This window comes from Coenobita brevimanus, unplaced genomic scaffold (genome assembly GCF_032717465.1).
Source record: "Coenobita brevimanus isolate Jiangsu-jjx unplaced genomic scaffold, ASM3271746v2 jjx.HiC_scaffold_2583, whole genome shotgun sequence".
In the NCBI taxonomy this organism is placed as follows: domain Eukaryota; kingdom Metazoa; phylum Arthropoda; class Malacostraca; order Decapoda; family Coenobitidae; genus Coenobita; species Coenobita brevimanus.
This window is the reverse complement of record NW_027643526.1, coordinates 1-21,650: the sequence shown is the minus strand read 5'-3', so window position 1 is coordinate 21,650 and position 21,650 is coordinate 1. Positions and strand designations below refer to the sequence as shown.

Here is a 21,650-nt window from a genome sequence, read left to right as displayed (position 1 = left end):
AAAAACAATAAGAAGTGACAGGAAAGATGGGAGAAATAGGAAGAGAGGAGGGCAGGCACAGAAAAAGAATGATAAAGGTTAAGGAAGAAGTAGGCAGTACTACATATTCACAATACAGTAAACCCTTCATAAATTGAACTATATGTGGATCTAGGGTAGTTCAACTTACAAATTTTTTGACTAACTGGAAATAATTGTAAAAAACTATATTAGCCCCCTCCCCCTCAGTAATCACCAGTTATGTACAATTACTTGTTTATTAACGCTAAACTAAGGAAGCATTCTAAAGCAATAGAAATAAACATTTCGGCACATGTTATAGGCTAGGCCAGGATAGGAGGTTCCATAGGTGGAGGGATGCAGTAGTCACTTAATTATGTAAAGTTCTGCACTTATATACTTCACTTTACAATCAGTTGAACTAAAATGTAACACTTGGGATATAATAAACTAAAATGTAGCACTTGGAATATAAGAAAGTAAAATGTAACCTTTTGAATAAACACTAAGTCATGCCTCAACCAGAGTTCGACTAACTGGAAACTCTGCCTTCTGCAGGGTCAACGTATCGAGGTTTTACTTTACTGGAGTTCTGTAATGTCGTAACAGACATACATTTGTATCAGTAATTTTCATTTATTAGTCCCTTTAATCATGATGCTGCCTCTCAGCTTTTCTTGCTGTATGTATCTGTAAGCTGGGTAGAAATATAGAGGATTGAATACTGTCTTCTGCACAGGATCCACAACCTGGTGAAACTTCAAAGATGGCAGCAAACCGTGCTCTTATGTTTGACATCTCCTTCCTGCTGTTGTGTCACATTGTCCAGCTGTATGGAATTGATGTAAGTAAGCTCTCTTCTCTATTCTGTAGAGGTCGTCTTATATATCTTTGTTGCTGGATAATACAAAAGCATAACTTGTACAGCAGTCTGATGATTAACTAAGAACACTTTATTTTTATTATTTTTATTATTATTATTATTATTAGGTATATAGATAGATAGATAGATTTTTTCTTTTGGCACCTGGTGATTTAGTGGGAAATTACGGTGCTCCAATCGGATTGAGCTGGCGAAGGTTTATATCCAAGGAATGGTTGGGGTTTATTACTCATGTAATGCCACTTAGTGATGAGTGAGGCCGGTCACTCCCATCTTAAATGTCAGGACCAATTTGCCTAGCCCCGGGTTCATATGCTTCTCATGGGGCAATGTAGGATTGGATGATGAATGAATGAGTGATATTTATTTTTTATTTTTTGCTACTACCAGTCATTGTTATATAGCTTAAGAAAGATTCCTTACCATGAAGGAGTAAAAAAAATCCCAATTAACCTTCTCCATGCAATAACACAATTTGTACTTAATTCATGTTACTGTTAGACTATAATAGTTTGCTAAGGAAAACCCATTGTGATGAATGGGTTGAGATAATGTAGTAAAGTAGTATCTGTTCATAAGCTTTAACCCTTTGGAGATGGGATGTTTCCATCAGCAGAGTGAAATTGGTAACAACTAGCATAAAATTATTAAATGTCCCAGGTCTCATTTGTCCTTTTTGGCATAAAAAGCATCTTTTATAACAATACAGTTCTGTAATTTGTTATACTTGAAAGAAAATTCTGCATTTGGAGGCTGCAATAGGATTATTAGTACATTAAAATGTGTTAGCGGCATAAGAACTAACAGTCAGGAATAGGAGCATTGGGGTGGTAGGTGGGGGCACTCAACATCCACTCACTCGATGTAGTGCTGCTCTTGGGTGGCTACCCTTTCCTCTCTTCCTTCGTTGTTTCCTCTTATGTCATTCTTTCCTCTTCCTTCTGTCTATGAGTGACAAGCCAAATGGTTTCCCGTACACCAGGAAACCATTTACTATGCTGGGTGGTAACCATATATCTAGACTATGGCACCTGGTGGTGTAGTGGGTAATTAAGGCACTCCAGCCTGATTGAGCCTGTGTCAGTTCATATCCAAGGGGTGGTTGGAGTTTATTGTTCACGTAATGGCATGCAGGGAAGAGTGAGGCTTGTCACTCTCATCTTAAATGTCCCAACTTACCTTTCCCGGGCTCCTACAATCCTCATGGGGCAGCACAGGTTTAGATGATGGATGGATGGATGGTATGTGGAGTATTGTAGATTGCATAGGATAAGAAACAGTGAAGTCTTGGCCATAATGACATCTCCACCTGCCATGTGGGGTTATGGACAGCATTCTGCATGGCCATAAAAACTAGGACAATAAATCATGTGGGTCAGTCAGCCAGAGTTTGTCATAGGCTGTGCTCCCTCCCTCACTCAGCAGTGTGGGATCATTCTGACATGTGTAATATTAACTTTAGTGAAGCCCACTTTAAAATAATAAGTTCATGCTGTAGAGAAAATCTAAGAACATTGGAATACATTTGTTAAGACAGAAGATTATTTTCTTCTTATGCTTTGCTTGATGGAAATAATAAGTAGAATGATCTTCCTTTCTCATTCCTCCTTTAGGTGCTGGTTTCAGAGAAGTGTGAAACTACAATAAATTATGTGGGTGACTCGGCCAGAGTTTGTCATAGGCTGTGCTCCCTCCCTCACTCAGCAGTGTGGGATCATTCTGACATGTGTAATATTAACTTTAGTGAAGCCCACTTTAAAATAATAAGTTCATGCTGTAGAGAAAATCTAAGAACATTGGAATACATTTGTTAAGACAGAAGATTATTTTCTTCTTATGCTTTTCTTGATGGAAATAACAAGTAGAATGATCTTCCTTTCTCATTCCTACTTCAGGTGGTGGTTTCAGAAAAGTGTGAAACTTTTGTGGAGCAGTGGATGAAGGAGAACATGCCAGAGCCTGGCAGAGTCAAGGCACCTCTTGTGGCCACACGCACTGACCAGAGTGCCGTTGAAGAGTTCATCAGGGAGGTCAGTGTAACAGATTTGGAGCATAAGTACAAGTTAGTCGATTCATATGTGTTAAGTTTTCTGATTTCACAGTCCTTTGAATTGTCCACAAAGGAGGCACACTCATACTAAAACTGTGGTTATTGTGAAGGTACAACCAAGTCTGATCCTATCAGAAGAGGATCCAAGTTGGGTAAAACCTATATCATCACAAACACAGTTTTCTGTGTATGTTTATAATTCATCTGATGTATTTTATATATGGTTAAGCGTGTGTATGTGTGTGTTTTCTGTGCTTTTGTCTCTTACTTCGGTGTTTGCAGTAGTCAAACCCCGATATGTGATCCCGCAATAAGTGATACCCAAGCTTAATGATGTGGGTAGAAATACCACCGTACCCCACCTAACAATGGCTGAGATCCGGTTTTGCAGTGTGTCCTGCTTTGTATCGTCCGGGAGCGATGGGCTCAAAGTTTAAATCACACACTTTTCCGCAGCAGACTTAGCCCGCCCACTTGCCAGGATGCGCGGAAACACTCGCGCAGCCGCGCACCCATTGCTCACCCCCGCATGAACCCATATTGCTCTTCTTACACCGCCCGTCACGGAGTGAGGATCTCTCTTACGCTTGCTTTCCCCACATCGTGTTGTATCACCAATATTATGCAAGCCGCTGTCGTAGTGCCTCGTAATTGTGTCCCAGGAGTACTGTGAGTAGGACAGTGATACTAACCGTGTGTGGAGTGCGATTTTTTGTTAATTTTGACCTAATTGATTGTGATCATGTCTGGTAAGGGCATTGCATGTGGTGGGGCTAGTGGTGGTAGTGGTAACCCTAGTTGGGGTGGTAAGCAGCCTGCTAGTGTTGGAGCTGGTGATGTTCCCATGAAGTGCCCTCGTAAAGCTCTGTCAGTTGAAGTGAAGTTAGACATTCTAGAGCACCACGACAAAGGCGAGGGTGCATGTGCTGCCGCACTTTGCAGCAGTTGGTGAGGGTGTGTGCCAGCGACGACAGGACGATGGTCCAGTCATTCTGGAAGGGTTATAACATATGCCACGCCATCAAAAACATCGCAGCTGCATGGAGGGAAGCAGGCCAGCCCACCATGAGTGGTGTGTGGCACAAGCTATAGCTGGAGTGCATACATTCCTTCACCGGCTTCCCCGAGGGCATGCAAGCACCGCTGGTAGAATGGGTGCTGTAGGACATTGTGCAGCTGTCAGACAAGGTGGGCTTCGGGGAGGTCGACAAGGAGGAGATGGAGGAGGTCCTGAACAACCACAGGGAGAAGCTCAACAACGAGGAGCTCCTCATTGTGGGGATTCAGCGGGGGCACCAGGAGGCAGAGGAGGAGAAAGTCACTCCTGAAGTGTGAGCCCTTAGTATGAAAATTCTGAAGGTGATGATGGCCAAGGTTGACAAGGCCATCGCACTTGTGCATACTCACGACTCTGTCTCAGGACAAAGCAAGGACACATCAGATCAGCTGGTGGAGGGGATGAAGGTATACTGGATTATGCTGGAGGAAACGAAGAGGGCAGCCAGGCAGACTACCATCACTGCCTTCTTCAAACAGGCCCTCACCATGCCAGTGACCTGTAGAGGATCTCTCCAGCCCTTGACCAGCGGAGAATCTCCCCAGTCATCATTCAGCAGAGGAACACTGAGGGCTTTCTCCCGCCGAGGACATTGTGCTCAGCCCCTGGGCCCGTACTTATAAAAACTACATCATAGTTAGGTGAAAGTCATAAATGTGAGACTTAAGGAGCACCTCATCATAACTAAGTTGAGACTTTGTTAGGTCGAAGTCACAAGCTGCTGAGTTAGCGGTTGGCGCTGCGTAGCACTTGAGAGTTTTGAAAAATGAAGAAAAGCTAAGAAAACAACAGAGAAAAGATGCTACAAAAAATCAGAAATTACTACGATATTTTCTTAAATGTTTTCAGGGTAAAGTAAACAGTCAAAGGCTTTTCGTCTCATTAACTCTCCTCCTCTTACTGACTCCCTTCAACCTCTGTCTCTTCGCCGCACTGTTGCATCTTTATCTCTTTTCTATCGCTACTTTAATGGTCACTGCTCCTCTGAACTGTCTGCTTGCATTCCTCCACCTCTACGACGGGCGCGTAGCACCCGTCTGGCAGCAAACTCTCATCCCTTTTCTGTCCAGCTCTCTAATGCAAGAGTTAACCGTTACTTCCAGTCTTTTATTTATGCAACAGGTCAGCTCTAGAACTGTCTCCCTCTGTCTGTATTTCCTGCTGCCTATGATCTCCAGTCTTTCAAACGCAGTGTGTCTAGGCATCTCAAAATGATCGGATCTTGAATTTGGCTCTCTATTGTATTTTGTTTTTCTCTTGGAGGGAACCGTTACTGCGGGCTCATGGCCTTTGGTTCCTTCTTCCTCACATTAAAAAAAAAAAAGATTAATGTCATTTTTGAGGAATTATTAATTTACCACTTTGTGTTGTGGACGAGGACATGTTGCCTCTCCACACCTCCCTGTAAACAAACACCACCACCGCCATCCAAGCATGGAGAACTCCAACAGTGTAACAAGCAAACGTTCCAGAAAGCAAAATTGGACCCCGATGCCACATATAAGCTGGCACAGTTGTATCTTGAGAACATACACATGCTGAAGGGGGTTAAAGCCTTGTTTCTTGCCGTTGGTCTTGTTAAGGTCTCCCGCACCAAATCGGTCACAAAAATTATGCCTGCACGGTCCAAACAATATCTCTTGACCAGTTCTGCATCACGTAGCTCGTTAAGCACATCTTTCCTTTCACGAAAATGTCTTGGTTGGCGCTGGCGAATTTGTTGTTATTGTGGTGTGGCGGCCATCTTTACTGTTATGATCGAGTCATAAGCCGCGTCCGAAGCGCTATAACCACTCGGGAGGGGTCTTAAGCTATGACTCAGTTTAAGTCGAACATAAGGACTTATGACTCGCTCCTATGAATTTAGGACAGACTTTCGCCTTATGACTCAGTCTTAGTGTTTTATAAGTATGGGCCCTGGTTCTGGACCTCACCTCAAGCCGATCCCCATCTTCCGCGTCACCTGAGTTTCCACTGCTGAACTCAGCCACTCCATCACTATCTTCCTCGCCTTAGCCTCGATCTCTGGCACCACTTCGGCCACTGTCTCTGTTTCCCTCGCCACCATGTGAGCCACTGCATCTATCTCTTTGCCTCACCACCTCAAACAGTCATCGCAGCTGTCTCCCTTGCCACCTTGTCTGCCATCACATTGCATCCCATCGCCACCTAGTGAGTCTTTGCATCGCACCCCATTGCCACCCCCAGAGCCATTGCATCAGTCTCCCACTACCATCATCCCACCTCGCCAGGCTTCCTTCCCCTCTGACCCTCCCCTGGAGATGGGGTTTGAAGGCTTTGAGGAGGAGGAGTGAGTGCTAAGGAGCACCACATGTACCCTAGCCTTGGGGGAGATAGCAAGGATGACGACCAGGACCAGACATGGACTCACAAGACGTCAGTGATGATAGGAATATGATATTTTTTTATTTTTATGATTTTCAGATTTTATTTGTTGGTTTTAGTGAGTTACTAACAGGTTTCAGACTTAGGTTAGCTTGCTTTACAGCGTTAGGCCATTTAGATTGCCTATATACCTTATTTTTGGACTCATTTTGGTGGGTTTAGGACTTGGTTGCGGGGAATCCCAAGGCTCAAAAATGCATCCCTATACTTTACATGTTAAATCAGCCCCGATATGTGATACCCCACTTAGCGTTGGGGTTTTTCTTAATGCATCACATTGTTAAACCCAGGTTGACCTGTACTATTATGCAGACTTGTGAATTACTAATTTGTTTTATGTTTCATGCACAGTATTACATCTTTTTGTTGAAAGGAAAAATACAGTTTAGTACAACAGACTGTTAATTTGCACTGCTATTGTGTCTGCAAATTTTACTGCACAACTTGAAATGTGGAGATCACATCATTGAAGCTCATGATATATTGTAATGGTGAAATCCCCCAATTTTTGTAGAGTACCTCCTTTGGTTCTCATGAAAAATTTGTATCCCCACCTGATCATATGTGACATTAATTGCAGTACACATACAACCTCTCGGAACATCACTGTGCATAAAGAAGACTTAATTAGAGTGTACATATGGTTAATTAGTGGTGATCACTTTCCGTGACAGAACGGAGCAGTGTTTGGGAGTCAGGGAATGGGTATCTTTAGATGATGACTTCTGTAGGGTAAAATTGGGCAATTTTGCTGTGTACGGTGGTTTTTGCTAAATATAAACTGCCACATATGGGATACAGTAATCCCTGTACTATCCGGACGCCCACTTTCCAGACACCCCACTTACCGGACATTATGGGCCTGGACCTTCGGAATCCAAAAATGGCCAAAAAAAGAAAAACATCCCCCCAAAATCCAAATTTTTTCCCACCCGTAATTTGAAATTGCCGCTCGGCGCCGAACAGCTGTTTGCACCATGGCTCCTTCACCCCTTCCTTCCTCCCCTCTCCCTCCTCCCCTCTCCCCCCTCCCCTCTCAGGGTTGCCATTTGGTATTTTTCGCTACCAAATGTGGGCCAGTTTGGTATTGAAGAATTTGTTTGGTAATGAATCAGAATAATGCATTACCAAACGGATTTTTCACACGTATGAGGATACACAGGATGGAGATGGTGGATTGTCTGCTCTCTCTGATTAATCTGCTAGCCTACATAGCATGAAAATAATCAACATGCTGTTAGTTATAAGGAGAGAGATTAATATTCCATCCATCCATCCATCCATCATTCAATCGTATGTTGCCTCATGAGGAGCATAGGAGCCCGGGGTTAGGCAGTTGGTCCTGACATTTAAGATGAGAGTGACCAGCCTCACTCATCCCTGAGTGGCATTACGTGAGCAATAAACCCCATCCATCCCTTGGATATAAACCTTCACTGGCTCAATCCGATTGGAGCACAATAATTACCCACTAAACCACCAGGCGCTAAATTTGGTTATATGGTTACCACCCAGCATAGTAAATTGTTTCCCGGTGTACAGGAAATCATTTGGCTTGTCACTCAGTGTAGAGTCACCCACAGGCAGAAGGAAGAGGAAAGAATGAAGGAATGAAAGACAGAAGTGGGAGTGTAAAGTCATCCGTAGGCAGAAGGACGAGGAAAGAATGAAGGAAAGAAAGATAGAAGAAGATGGAAGGAAAGAAGGATGGAGGAGAAGACAGGGCAGACACCCGAGAGCAACACTATGTGAGTGAATGGATGGTGAGCGCCCCCACCTACCACAACACTTTTATATATAATTAGTGAAGAATAAATGCTTGCTTTATGAATTTGGTAATGAAAAGCTAAATTTGGTAATGAAAATTGAGGAGTTTGGTAATGTGGCTGAGTTTCAACCTTGCAACCCTGCTCCTCCCTCACCACCAGTTACCGCCTAACTGTCATCACAAGTGGATGCTTATCACAATGGATGCCACACATGCTCGTTTTTGTAAATAAACAGTGAATAAACTGCAATACCTCGCCACTAGACCACATGGGAATTTACAGTGTTGTGCAGTGTTAAAATTTTAGAATTTAGAGTGCAAAGGATCAGCTGTGGAATGCAAACTGGTGGTTCAAACTGGCGTGGTGCAATTAAGAGCAGAATGTGTAGTGTTAAACAATTATAACTCACAGTGCAAAGAATTACTGTAAGTGCAGCACAACACTGGATTAGTGTACGTACTTCGAGAGCATTTTCACCACTGCCAAAGCCTTAGAGAAGGTGGCCACAGACGTGCTATAAGTACCCTGTACACTGCTGTTTTCCATAACCACTTCTAATTCTTCATTCTCTGGTTCCTTTTCATTTATTTCATGCTTTATGTCCATTATTGGTTTGAATAGGGTCTGAAATAGGTTTAAATAGGTGCTTTGCATGTCTGGTAGGGAGTTATTTAGGTTGCTTTTAAAGTTAGGCTGGGTTAGAGTCCTCAAGTACTAGTCCAGCAGGCTGGGGCCCACTATCTGGACGGGACCACTTTCTGGACATGCCTATGGCTCTGTCATGTCGGATAGTGGAGGGATTACTGTATATTTCAAGAGCAAGAGTTTACACACCCGATGATGTAAGTCTCGTCCAGGTTGACCGAGTAGTTCACACACAGCAGCGCGGCAAAGAAAATAATAGTTACCCTTCCCAGTCTGGCGAGAGGAGGTACCTCGCAGAAAGTGACCTCATTACAGTGATTCACCTGTTATGGAAACTGTAATATGACTATATATCTGTAACATAAAGGTATCTATCTATTTATCTATTGCCAGATGCCACAGTCCCGTAAGGGGTGGCCATTTGACTTCGAGTTATTTGTTTTACGGGAAGGGGCACTAACCCTCCACCATTCCGCTTGTTGACACGTAGGGAGCACGTATGGTTTGGTCATATGGTTACCACCCAGTGGTGTAAATGGTTTCTTGGCATACAGGAAACCATTTGCATGTCACTCAATGTAAAGCCACCTGTAAAGGAAAGAAAAGCAAAAAGAAGTGACAGGAAAGATGGGAGAAATAGGAAGAGAGGAGGGCAGGCACAGAAAAAGAATAATGAAGGGTAAGGAGGAAGTAGGCAGCACTACATCAAGTGAGTGGGTGATGGTCGCTGCCACCTGCCACTACATAAAGGTATAACATGGCTTTATGTGTGCAAAAATGTTTCACTTACCATAGGAAAACAAATAATTACAACATTAAAGGAGTATAAAGCTTTGGCATAGAGATGTAACCCACAGAAATATATGGTAATGCACGGTAAATTTCCAATAACATACATTACTTTGGGCTAATAACATACACACATATTACCATACATACACTACGTATTGCTACAATAAAAAAGCAAAGTCTTATTTTAGGTTATAAAGTGTAATAAAGCCGAGAAAAGACTCCTTATTTGATGCATCACGCGAGAGTGTAGGGTTGTAGCAGAGAAGGAAGGTGGAGGGAGGGGGGGGAATGTCCGGGGGGAGGAAGTGAAGAGTGTGGAAACATCACTCATTCAAGTAGGAAAGAGAAGTGGTGAGGGATACGTCTCTTGGCAGCCATGTCAGGGGAGTCAGGTGAGTGGAGGGGGGGGCAGGAGGGGAGTCACTGCTACAGCCAAACCTCACCTCTATGCTGTAGTGGCAGCAGGAAGGGTAGAAAGATTGGGATGTGTCACATAAGGCATCAACTGAGGGGGTAGGTAGAGGGAGAGAGATGGCAGGGGGGGGGCTAACCCCTCCACTCTGTTGGCGGGCTGGAGCCCTCCTCCCTCCCTCTCAACTCGTAGCTGGTGTGGTCTTGGAGCAGGTTACATCAAGTAAGAAGCGGGAAACTTTGAATGCAGTTTTGTATTGCAATTGATCTATCGCGCTTTTTAGGCCAGGGTGTCAGAGTAATGCAAACCCCCATAGGGCTGTTTAGGGTGTTAGGGGTTAAGCTGGGGTATTGCATCTAGGGGTTTTGTATATCGCGATATTACTGTATACGGTATATATACAGTATATATATAGTGAGAGAGAGAATTTGACCTTAAAAATTTAAATTTCTTAATGCGTTTACACTTTTTGCGTGGCCTTGAAGTCGAGGTGGAGGACAGAGCAAGTTTTGGAGGCCGAGGTCAAGGCCATGACGCAGAGACCAGTCCTTAGCCCTGTGCCTGATGTGTACTATGGCAACCCTATACGTGGATTCTGTATTAAGAAACATAATTTTTGTATACGTGTGTGTATTGTAAGTATATTTGACAGTTGGATTTTAAAAAATAGATTAACTTATTCTGTGTTATATAAAATGCCTTAAAAAGGAATGGGGTTGATGGACTAGGAATCCTTAGGAATCCTACTACCCAGGAATGATCTGGGGGAAAAAAGAAAAAAATGATGCAGAAGTTTCACAGCTGGGCTCCTTGCCTACTTGGGAGCCTAATTAAAGTGGGCAAGCTTGTATGGCTGTGTGTAATGAGCAGTGTGAATGAAAATTATAAGAGAATAAATAAGAGGAAGTATTCATGAAAGGAAGAAATTGTCAGTAAGTGAATGATGGGAAAGCTATGATATGCACAGTGTCAGGTTCGTGTACTCATGGATGAGTTGGACAGTAGAGGAGTTTGTTGAATGATGAATTAAGAAGATGATTAATGATTATAATTGAAGCTGTCACATATGCTCTTTCTGATGACAGAGGTATTGAAGGAAAGAACAGTTGCAGCCTTAGTGTAAAATAATTTCAGTTATACTGTACCTGAATACAAATTTGTGTTTATCATTTTTCAGCATGATGCGATGGAGTGAAGTGTGCCAGGTGGCAGGTGTGGCATTGCGTGAGGTAGTGACAGCAGCACAGCAAGGAGCACTTCCACTGCAGCATGTGCGAGAACTCTTAGACCGCCTCCGATACCACCTCTGCTGCCTCCCCATATGTGTTGCCACTTGGCTCTGCCCTCATGTCCAGGTCAGTCTGGTCTGGGATGATAGTCTTATTGAATTGATTTTTGCATGACATGCAAGAGCTATTACAAGTTTCAGATACAGTTTACTGTAGTCAGACATCAGCTTTCATGAAGTGTTCCATTTGAAGATTTAAATATTTGTGGCATTATCAAAAGTTCCACAAATAACAATTGTAGGAGGATCTGAGAATTACAAAGGATTAATGATGTGACACATTTCTCTATTTCACTTTGCATGCTATTGACAATTAATTTATTTCTTGTTATTAATAACATGATAGGTGGGGGCACTCATCATCCACTTACTTGATGTAGTGCTGCTCTCGGGTGACTGCCGTTTCCTCCCTTCCTTCCTTCCCCTTCTGTCTTTATTTCCTTCATTCTGTCCTCCTCCTTCTGCCTGTGGGTGACTTTACACTTCCTCCTCTGTCTTGCTAAATTCCTCCTCTTTCTGCCAATAGGTGACTGTACACTGAGTGACAAGCCAAATGGTTTCCTGTACAGCAGGAAACCATTTACTATGCTGGGTGGTAACTGTATAACCAAATTATGGTGCCTGGTGGTTTAGTGGGCTACTAAGGCCCACAAAACCAGCATGCTTGTTTACGTCCACAGGCTTTGGTTGTATTAGGTGTTCCTACTACTGTACCTCCGCTGATTCTTTTAGTACTTTTGTTAGTTTGTCATTCAGCTCATCAATGTCACATTCAGCATTACTGAGAGCCTGAAATCTGTTCCTTATTTCAAACTGAAAAGCTGCTTTGTTTTCGCTGACTTTTATTGGGCATATCTTTTTGTCTTTAATCATCTTCTTTCTTTCACTTTTGAAATTAAATATTTCTGTGCAACCCACCATTCTATAGTCACTTCCAATATTTACTTTGTTGACAACTGTGACATTTGTGATTGTGTTATTCTTATTTGCTATAGTGAAGTCGATTTCATTCTTGGTTTCTCCATTTGGGCTTCTCCAAGTTCACTTTCTCCCTGTTCTTTTGTGAAAGAATATACACACACACACACACACACACACACACACACTCAACCCCTTGCTATCACGCGTTCAGCTATCGCGGTTATCTGCTATCGCGCTCACATCAAATGTGCAACCATACATGCTATCATGCACCCCAAGACAGCTATCACGCGTTGAGTTTGAAGACAGGCTAAGCGAAACTTATTCACACGGCCCTTCATACGAGGTTTGCCGAGGATACGATGGTTAATCGGAACGGTAACATGGTAAAATTGCTGATGATACCACAGGCATTTGGAATGCATCTGAATGGATTCCTGCCGAGGATACGACGGGCAAAACAGTGTGACCAAAATCCAGGCAACTTGACAGAATATATTGTACTACAGCATTGAAATTTAGCCTAGCACTGAATACTTATTAATACTGTATTTTAGAATAAATATCAATAATTTTGAAACCCTTATAAAGAGGTAATATTTCCTATGCAGAGAAAACTGTGATGTTGATAAAGTAATCATGTGTTTACAACTGAGACGGGGCTCTGACGACAGTGTGAGGAATGTGTGTGATAGCGTCCAAGTTTTGTTCCACTTAAATGTTCCTCAGCCATTCCTGATACGATGCACCGTGTGATACCCCCTTTAGCTGTGGACACTAAGAAATCATGGAGACAGCTAAAGAGATCTGGCGGCAACTAAGCCACTCCCAAGCCTCGGAACCCATCAAACCACCCAAGCCGTAATCCTTGTAAAAGTTTGATGGCCTTTTATGTTGTTTATTTATTCATTATAATGTTATTATTAATGTAATAATGCTTTATTTCATGGTAGAGGAGAGATTGGCTGGAAATCGTAGGCATAAAGTGGTTGAAAGTTAGAAAAATGGGCCACCAAAAAACCAATTAGAAATTTTCCCATTGATTGTTCAGTTCAGCTATCTCGCATTCAGCTATCACACGTGTTTCCTGTGACCAATTAGGCGCGATAGCAGGGGGTTGATTGTACCTCTTTAATTTCCTCTTTCCAGGGCATCACCCTTCCCTTTATACACATTTACAATTATACTCCAGCCAATCATATGGGACAACACACTCACAAATAATCATATTTATCAGGTCAGTGACTAACCTCACCCCTATATATCCTAAGGGCTTCAACATTTCGGCAGTCAACCCAGACACACTTGCTGCCTTCCCCACCATCATCCTGCTATTTCCTCACTCACAGTAGCAGCATTATTCATAGGCCAAGGGTCAAACACTGGATCTGCTGGCTCAAACCTTCCCTGTCCCAGTCAAACTCCCCATTCAACAACCGGCTATAATGCTCTCTCCATGCATCTTTAATATCCTCACTGTTCACCACTACTCTTCCTTCATCATTCTTCACACACTGCTCACCTATAATATCCTGATTATCCCTCTCTATCTGATTTGCCACCTTAAATGTCATATTTTTCCTTTCCCCATGATTTAGGTTATCAAGTAAAGTCTCTGTGACTGACATCGCCCTGTATACCTCTCTTCTAGCCCTACGCTTGGCAGTCAAGTATTCCTTCTTGCTACCACCCTTCTACCATTCCAGGAAAAACCTTCTTTTCTCCTTAACTGCAGCTTCTACACCATCATCCCACCACCAGGTTACTTTATATTTTGATGGTCCTCTTGTCCAACCGCATGTTACCTTAGTAACTGTCAAGAGATTGTTCTTGAGGGCTCTGTACTGTTCATTAATGCCTCTGTCTGCAGCTCCCTGTTCAGCCACCACTCTCCGCAACTCGCTATAGAAGGCATCCCTTACTGCTGTACTTGGTTTTACAGCTTCCATATTTTCCTCCTAGGTACATAAGTCCTCTTTTTCATCACTCGTTCTTTAAGCACCATATCACAAATCAATAGTTTCTGCTGCTGGACACACTCCTCACTTCCTATAACTTCAACATCCCTCACTAACCTCCTATCAGCCCACCTAACCAGAAAATAATCTATCTGACTGCTATTTCCCCCAGACTCATACGTAATTAACCTACTGTCTCTTTTCCTAAAATATGTGTTGCACACAATCATGTCTGTTGCCTCCCCAAACTTGAGTATCCTTTCCCCTTCCGCATTCCTTATTCCATACGCACATCCCCCATGTACTCCTGCATAACCTTGTGCTGCTTCACCTACATGACCATTTAAATCCCCTCCCAAAACCACTATCTCATGATTCCGCATACCACCTACTACACACGTATTAAATCATCCCAAAATCTATCTTTCTCTGCTTCATCCAATCCTGCCTGTGGAGCAGATGCCAATATAATTGCAGCTATCTTTCTACTGGATAGAATTTTCACTACCAATATCCTATTGCTTACTCTCATAGCATTCATAATATATTCCACCTATTTCTCCGCAATCAATGACATCCGCAGCAGGGCCCGACAGCAATGAATGAGTAAATGGGGAGTGTGTCGTCCTGTCTCGGCTACCTCCCTTTCCTTGGGGGAAGCAGCCTAGGTATATAGATAGATAGATTTCTCCGCAACCATCACACCAACACACCCATATCCGTCTGTCCCCCCCTGCCAAAACAACGTATAATAACAGTCCTTCCCAACAATCTTTCTGGCTGATCCACCCTGTACCAGACTTCCTGCAAACACGCCACATCCACCCACCTCCTACTGAATGCCTCAACGACTTCCCCTGCTCTTCCCCTCAAACTTCCCACATTCCATGAACCCACCCTCATCCCCATGGGTGATTTACTGTCCTCAGGCTTGCTTTGAAACTTATTCTTGTGTTTTGTCATAGTCAGTATTAAGAAAGGGGGATAGACATACCCCATAACTAAATTACCTGGATATCATCTGGTGGTAGCGAGAATAAATAGAAATGACAACCATGGGCAGAATGGGTTATTTTCCATATGTTGACGATGATGATAATGTAATTACAGTTTTTTCCTTCTCAACTCAGCAGAAGCAAAGAGAGCCATAGAGAGACAGAAGACACAACCTCCTACAAGTTCATCAACACCAGCGGACCTGTTACCTGTCAAGGAGGAGGAGAAAGAAAAAGGAGGGGGTGAAACGGGATGAAGAGACCGTTAGGAAGGAGTCGACACTGACTGAGGAGACGAGCCATGTGGGGGAAACTGAACACGATGATAAACTGGACAGTGAAATGAAGGGTGAAAAGGAGAGGAAACAGGAGATAGGAGAGAAATATAGTGATGGGAAGAAGATGGATAGTTTAATTAATGATGAAGTAGAAAAGCAAGAGAAAGGAGAAAAATCCAGTGATGAGGAAAGATTAGACAGTGATAACAAGGGTGAAATAGATGAAAAAGAAGAGAAAGGAAGAAGATTGAGGGTTGAGAAAATATTAGACAGTGGAACTAAGTGTGAAGTAGATAAGAAACGAGAGAAAGGGGAAAAATCTCAGGCTGAGAAAAACCTAGACAGTGGAAATAATGGTGAAATAGATAAGAAAGAAGAGAACGATGAGAATTCCAAGGGTGAGACGCGCATGAATGCAGAGAGAGCCCGGTGGATAATACTTCAGGAACTGAAGATGCTGGCAGATCCCGTCCATCACCGTAATTTTAGAGAGTAGGTGTTTTTTTTAATTGTGAGCCACTTGAAATGCAGTCAGATCCCTCTGTGTGATTAAGTTACGTTTGTGGAAAAAAAACAGTCAGTTGTATATCAGATGTAGGGATCATAGCAATCTTATATGGGAAATTGGTGATTATTTGTCGAAAAAGATGCCAAAATATAAAGATCATATAAGCAAACAGTTGCACAATGGAAGATCGTATGGTGGGGTTTAGGTGCACTGATGTATTGAATATTGGTTAGGTAGTATGTTGTTACTGGTAATAGGGTAGAAGGGAGTGTGCTTAGTTGGTTTGGTCATATGCTATACAGGTATTTGCCACTCGGTGTCCACAGTACGTTCCGAAAAATAAGATGTTAAGTGATCTGGACATTAAGCAACTACCATAACTTATGCACTGAATACTGTACTGTATATTGTACTATATATACAGGTATGTGGTATATACTGTACTGTATATTACTTGTAAAGTACAGTATGAAAAGCCCAAATTAAGACAAAAACACATATAATACATGGCTGGATGTGGGTGCCTGTGGCCGGTGTTGATGACACTGTTATACAGTAAACTTTTTACTGCATGTTAGTAAACTTTTTACAGTTTTTTTTTTTGGTCTATTTTTTACGGCTTTTATGTAAGTAGATTAGGTTAGCATAGATATGGCTAGGTTGGGTTAGGTTAGATATGGTTATGTTATGTTGTTAGGTTAGGTTAGCTTGGGTTAGGTAAGATTATATTACCAGCATGTTAAGTTAGATTACCTTAGATTTACCGGTAGTAATGTTCAGTTAGTGAAGGTTAGGTCAAGTTAGGTTAGGTTAGTAAGAATGAAATGACTTAGGATGGATTAACCTTCGGGGTGAATTGATGAGAAAACCCTCTAATCTGACGCCTCTCCCCAGGTACTGCACCCATGTTGTGACAGATGAAATTAATGAAGTGGCAGCAGATTTGCTCAAAGCTGTGGTTCTGTTCCAGAGGTGACTGTATGCACGGGACCCTGCCAAGGGTGCCATCAAGTCAGTTGATAATTTTTGTTGTTGCTGTTGTAGCACAGGTAGTAGTAGTAGTAGTAGTAGTAGTAACTGTGATCCCAGGCCTATGTAAACAAGAAGCCAGTGGACTATAGGCTGAAGCTGACATTTTTCTGCAGTCCACCATTTTTCAATTAGGGGATGGGAAGGAAATTGATGGTTGTTTGTAAAACCAGGCAGTGGAACCACCGAGTTATATAGGCACCGGACTACTGGCACATGAAGGCGTTCTTTGCCAGCACCTGCTTCAAGTGAAACCGCCCTAAGTGAGACATATTTTTGGTTTGTGACTGAGTGGTTAAAGCTTAAAAACATTCATTTCTAACTTGTGAGCAACTTTATAATGAATCATAAGTAACTTTAAGTGAATATCGTCATCATCATCATCATCATTATCTAATCCTGTGTTGCCCCATGAGGAGTGTAGGAATCCAGGGCTAGGCAAGTTGGTCCAGACATTTAAGATGAGAGTGACCAGCCTCACTCATCCCTGAGTGGCATTACTTGAGCAATAAACCCCAACCACCCCTTGGATATAAACCTACATTGGCTTAATCTGGCAGGAGTGCCTTAGTTACCCACTAAACCACCAGGTGCCACAGTTTGGTTATGTGGTTATCACCCAGCGTAGTAAATGGTTTCCTGATGTACAGGAGACCATTTGCCATGTCAGTCAGTGGAGAGTCACCTGTAGACAGAAGGAAGAAGAAAGAAAGAAGGAAAGAATGAAAGAAAGAAGGAAAGAATGAAAGAAAGAAGAGGAAGGAAGGAAAGAAGAAGAAAGGCAGAGAGGAGAGAACAGTCACCTGAGAGCAGCACTATGTTGAGGGAGTGGATGGTGAGCGCCCCCACCTACCACTAATAGATGTTAATTCATCAGCAGCAGAATAATGAAACAGCTTTTAAAGTGAAACAGCTCTAACCTATTAAAATAGAGTGATATTTTCTATTTTATTCTCTCATGATACAGTTTTATTCAGCATAAGAGAGACTTTGAAGTAGAGAGGTTAGAAATACCCTCCATCAACCCCATCACCATAGAAAGTCTTCCAAAGGAAAATGAAATAATCTGGTAGTTATGAAAATACAGTTGATTAATACATCGTTGGATTCATGCTATTAATTTAGGCCAAATTGTAACTCCCTTTTTTTTGACAGGCAGAGGTTTGTGTGTGGGCTGAAGCAGACAAGCAAGTTAATGGGCAAGATGTCATGCATCATTATGGCACCAAATATACAGAAGTGCTATGAACCAGGTAACAACATATTTGCATGTTTGTTTTAACCCGGCTCAGATCCTAACCTCTTTCAGCTCAGTTGATGGCCAAATGTAGTTGGATGAGAGTCAGTTTGACAAGCAACCAAGGAGATTCCTACCTCATAATGAAGGCTTACAGAATTTCATATGCCCTTGACTTGGTATTCAAGGTGTGGAAGTGGCCCAGCTTTGTCAGCTGAAAATTAACCAACAATAGTGTGTCAGCTGTTATTATATTACTGTATCCCTTTTCTATGTGCTTAATTGAGTGAAGTAAGCGGTGATTGATTATTTGTTATTTCATGTCATTGTTTGGTCCAATAAATTTTGGGTTAAGAGTGAATGCGTGAGAATGTTGTACAGTATGGTACAGTACAGTACAGGTACTGTAAGTAGTGTTATAAACAGTAATGTAGTAGTAACCACAACCCTAGGCTTATCTGAATGTGAACCCAGTGAATTACAGGCCAGAGATGCCATCTTCTTGTAGCTCACCATTCTCCTTTTAGAGGAGAGGGAGGGAGTTGAGGGAAGTATGTATAACTGGCCAAGCTAGAGTAAAAAGAAAAATAAGCTAAAAGGGGAAATCTTTTAAACCCCTGAAATTTAAGTCATGTGTTATTTTATTTATTTATTTACTTACACTATGAAAAAATATAATGGAAATTGGCTGTTTGGGTTTGGTAATGGGTACTGTATTGTAAATGAGTTTTTATTCCCTGTAGAACAGTAATAATTGGATGAGAATGAATGAATGGGAAAGAACAGTAAATGAGAAGCTGCAATAGCCTGTTGCATAACACAAGTTGCATTGTGGCTGCCCTGGATGCTGGTACTTTCAGCTGGATGTGGGCCTTCCAGTTCACTGCCTAATGCTTCTTCTTGAAAGTGTGTGTATGTGTGTGTGTGTTTTTACCTAATTGTATCTTTACAGGAATGAATGAGTCAGGCTCATACTGTTCTGTGTATTAAACCATTTTTATCATACATATCCATAAATTTGTGAATAGCTTTGGCACACGCTTATTTCATTCAGTGCATTCCACTGATCACTGTCTCTATTTGGGAAACTGAATTTCCTTACATCTTTATCACCTCTCTTTTTATGTAGTTTTTTGCAATGTCCTCTTGCTGATGCTTCCCCATAGGTTAGGGTATATATTCATTTATGTCTGTTTTTCTCTTTCCCTGAGATGCATTTTTTTTTAGCATAATCATGTCTCCTCTTTTCTTTCACTCCTGTTGTGTTGGTAGGTTCAGTTTTTTCTGGTCTTTCTTCATAGCTTAGATTCCTTAAACTTGGTGCCCATCTTGTAGCTGCCCTTTGTACTTTTTCAGTCTTATCTATGTGTTTTTTGAGATGAGGATTCCAGACTACTGATGCATGCTCCAGGGTTGGTCTGATGCATGATGTTATTATCTTTCTCAGAATGTCTTCATTTATGTATGTGAATACCATTCTCATATTAGCAAGCAATGTATACATGTTATGTACCTTCTCACTGATGTGGTCAGCCGGAGATAGTTTGTTATTGATAATCACTCCTAGGTCCTTCTCCCTTTCTGATATGTGTAGGGTTGACCTTCCTAACTTATAATCTCAGTCTGATCTTTTCTCACTTTTGCCAAACTTAATTACATGACACTTGTCCACATTAAATTCCATTTGCCATTTATTGCTCCACTGTGTGTGTATGTGGGGGGGGGGGGGGAAAGCAGAAACCAGAGGCCAGTGACTCTCTATGTTGTAGGAATGGCTCTGTTCTATTGGCTGAAATCTATGTAGTATTAACTCAGCATTTTCCACCTACAGAAGTTCAGGCCCCTGGATCTGCAGCCCAAGAAGACCCATGCCATCTGATGCAGCCTGACAGTGGCAGATGAAGCTCCTCACACCTAAGATATCAAGAGGCAAATTTCCCACCCTGCAGAGATAGGCATAAATAAACGACATGAATGTTTATTTTTTATCCCCCAAAGAACTGTATTTTATTCCCCTTGAAGAGTTAGATGATTGCAATTGTGTATGTATGTTAGATAACTGCAACTGTGTGAGAATGTTAGATGTCTGAGCAATTGTGTGAGAATGTCAGTTGACTGCAGTTGTGTAAGAATGGTGGGGAATGTTTAATTATGTGTGTCTCTTGTAATTTTTTATCCCACAGTGAAAAATAAATTGTCCATAATATGCAACATGTTTTAGTACCCACAGTCATACGCCGTTGTAAGCTGCTTCTTGCAGACTTAACACATCTCTGTGATTCATTCTCATTGCATCTCTGCATCCTTTTGTATGCACCTAATAATGAATACAGTGATGTAGGAGAATACTGAGTTGCAAAAAGGAAGATAAATCATTAACAAAAAGGAGTTACAGTGCCTGCCATACAACTTATAATGTGGCTTCATGTAGGTTGTGCCATCCGCTCGCGTGATAATTTTCTTTGCTATTTACATCTTACGCTTATAGATGAGTCACGACAGGAGCAGACCTAGCATGATCTAACTCCCACCTTAAGTTTTCCCTTCATATGCTTTTTGTTTTTCCAATTTCTTGTAAAGTTATCCTTTCATGTTTTTTTTGTTTATGTTTTGTTCAGCCAGTCTTCTGCAGTTAATCTTGCATGTTCTGTGGCAACGTGCTCTGTTCTTGCAGGTTTTTGTAGCTACATTTTCATGTTCTTTATGTGCTGTGTTTCTGTCAAAAGCATATTCTGTGCTTCTTATGTGCATTTCTTCTGCCTACCTTTATAATTGCTATGTTCTGTATGTGCTTTGGTCTGCCAGTTTATGTGCTTTTGTCTGCCAGCCTTCTCTCAGCTATCCTCAGCTATGTTCTTCTCTTGACTCATTGCTTTTAGCCAGAGTTTTTAATCATGGCCTGCCTCTCATCAGTTAAGGCAGTTCCCTAACACTTCTTCCCAAGTACAATAATACTTTCATATAATGAAACCCCTAGATGCAATACACCTATTTAACGATGGGGGTAGAAATACCATCATACTCCGCCCGATGATGTCTAAACCATTGTTTTATGATGGGTTTTGATTTTTTACCTAATTTGATTATATCGTAGACTTATGTTTTTGATTTAGTTTTATTTATATTCTGTTTTTTGAGCTAGATTAATGTGCTTTGGCCATAGGTGGGGTGAACATTATTATTTTGGGGTACAAAGTTTACTAAGCTTGATGTTTTCCAGACACATTCGATGAATTTCTGTATTTTATATTATTGGTTTTAGTGAGTTATTTTGTACAGGTGTTAGGTTAGCTTCCTTTGACAGCTGTTAGGCCATTTAGATTGGCTTTAAACTTGTTTTGGGCTCATTTGGCTGGGTTTTGGGCTTGTTTTTTGGGGAAACTTCAAGGCTGGTAAACAGTTCACATTGAAATACAGTACAT

General features: G+C 41.8%; 1 protein-coding gene across 1 annotated transcript in view; it reads left to right on the top strand.

Annotated features, from left to right (window-relative positions):
• LOC145389881 (mediator of RNA polymerase II transcription subunit 24-like) overlaps positions 1–20,130 on the top strand; it is a 42,493-nt gene extending 22,363 nt beyond the window's left edge. The window contains exons 10-16 of the mRNA XM_080265007.1: positions 740–844; positions 2,779–2,945; positions 11,192–11,369; positions 15,375–15,946; positions 16,857–16,934; positions 18,147–18,244; positions 20,060–20,130. Coding sequence (XP_080121133.1) covers positions 740–844; positions 2,779–2,945; positions 11,192–11,369; positions 15,375–15,946; positions 16,857–16,934; positions 18,147–18,244; positions 20,060–20,130 — 1,269 coding nt within the window. The remainder of the gene's footprint in view (positions 1–739; positions 845–2,778; positions 2,946–11,191; positions 11,370–15,374; positions 15,947–16,856; positions 16,935–18,146; positions 18,245–20,059) is intronic.
• The last annotated feature ends 1,520 nt before the right edge of the window (positions 20,131–21,650 follow it).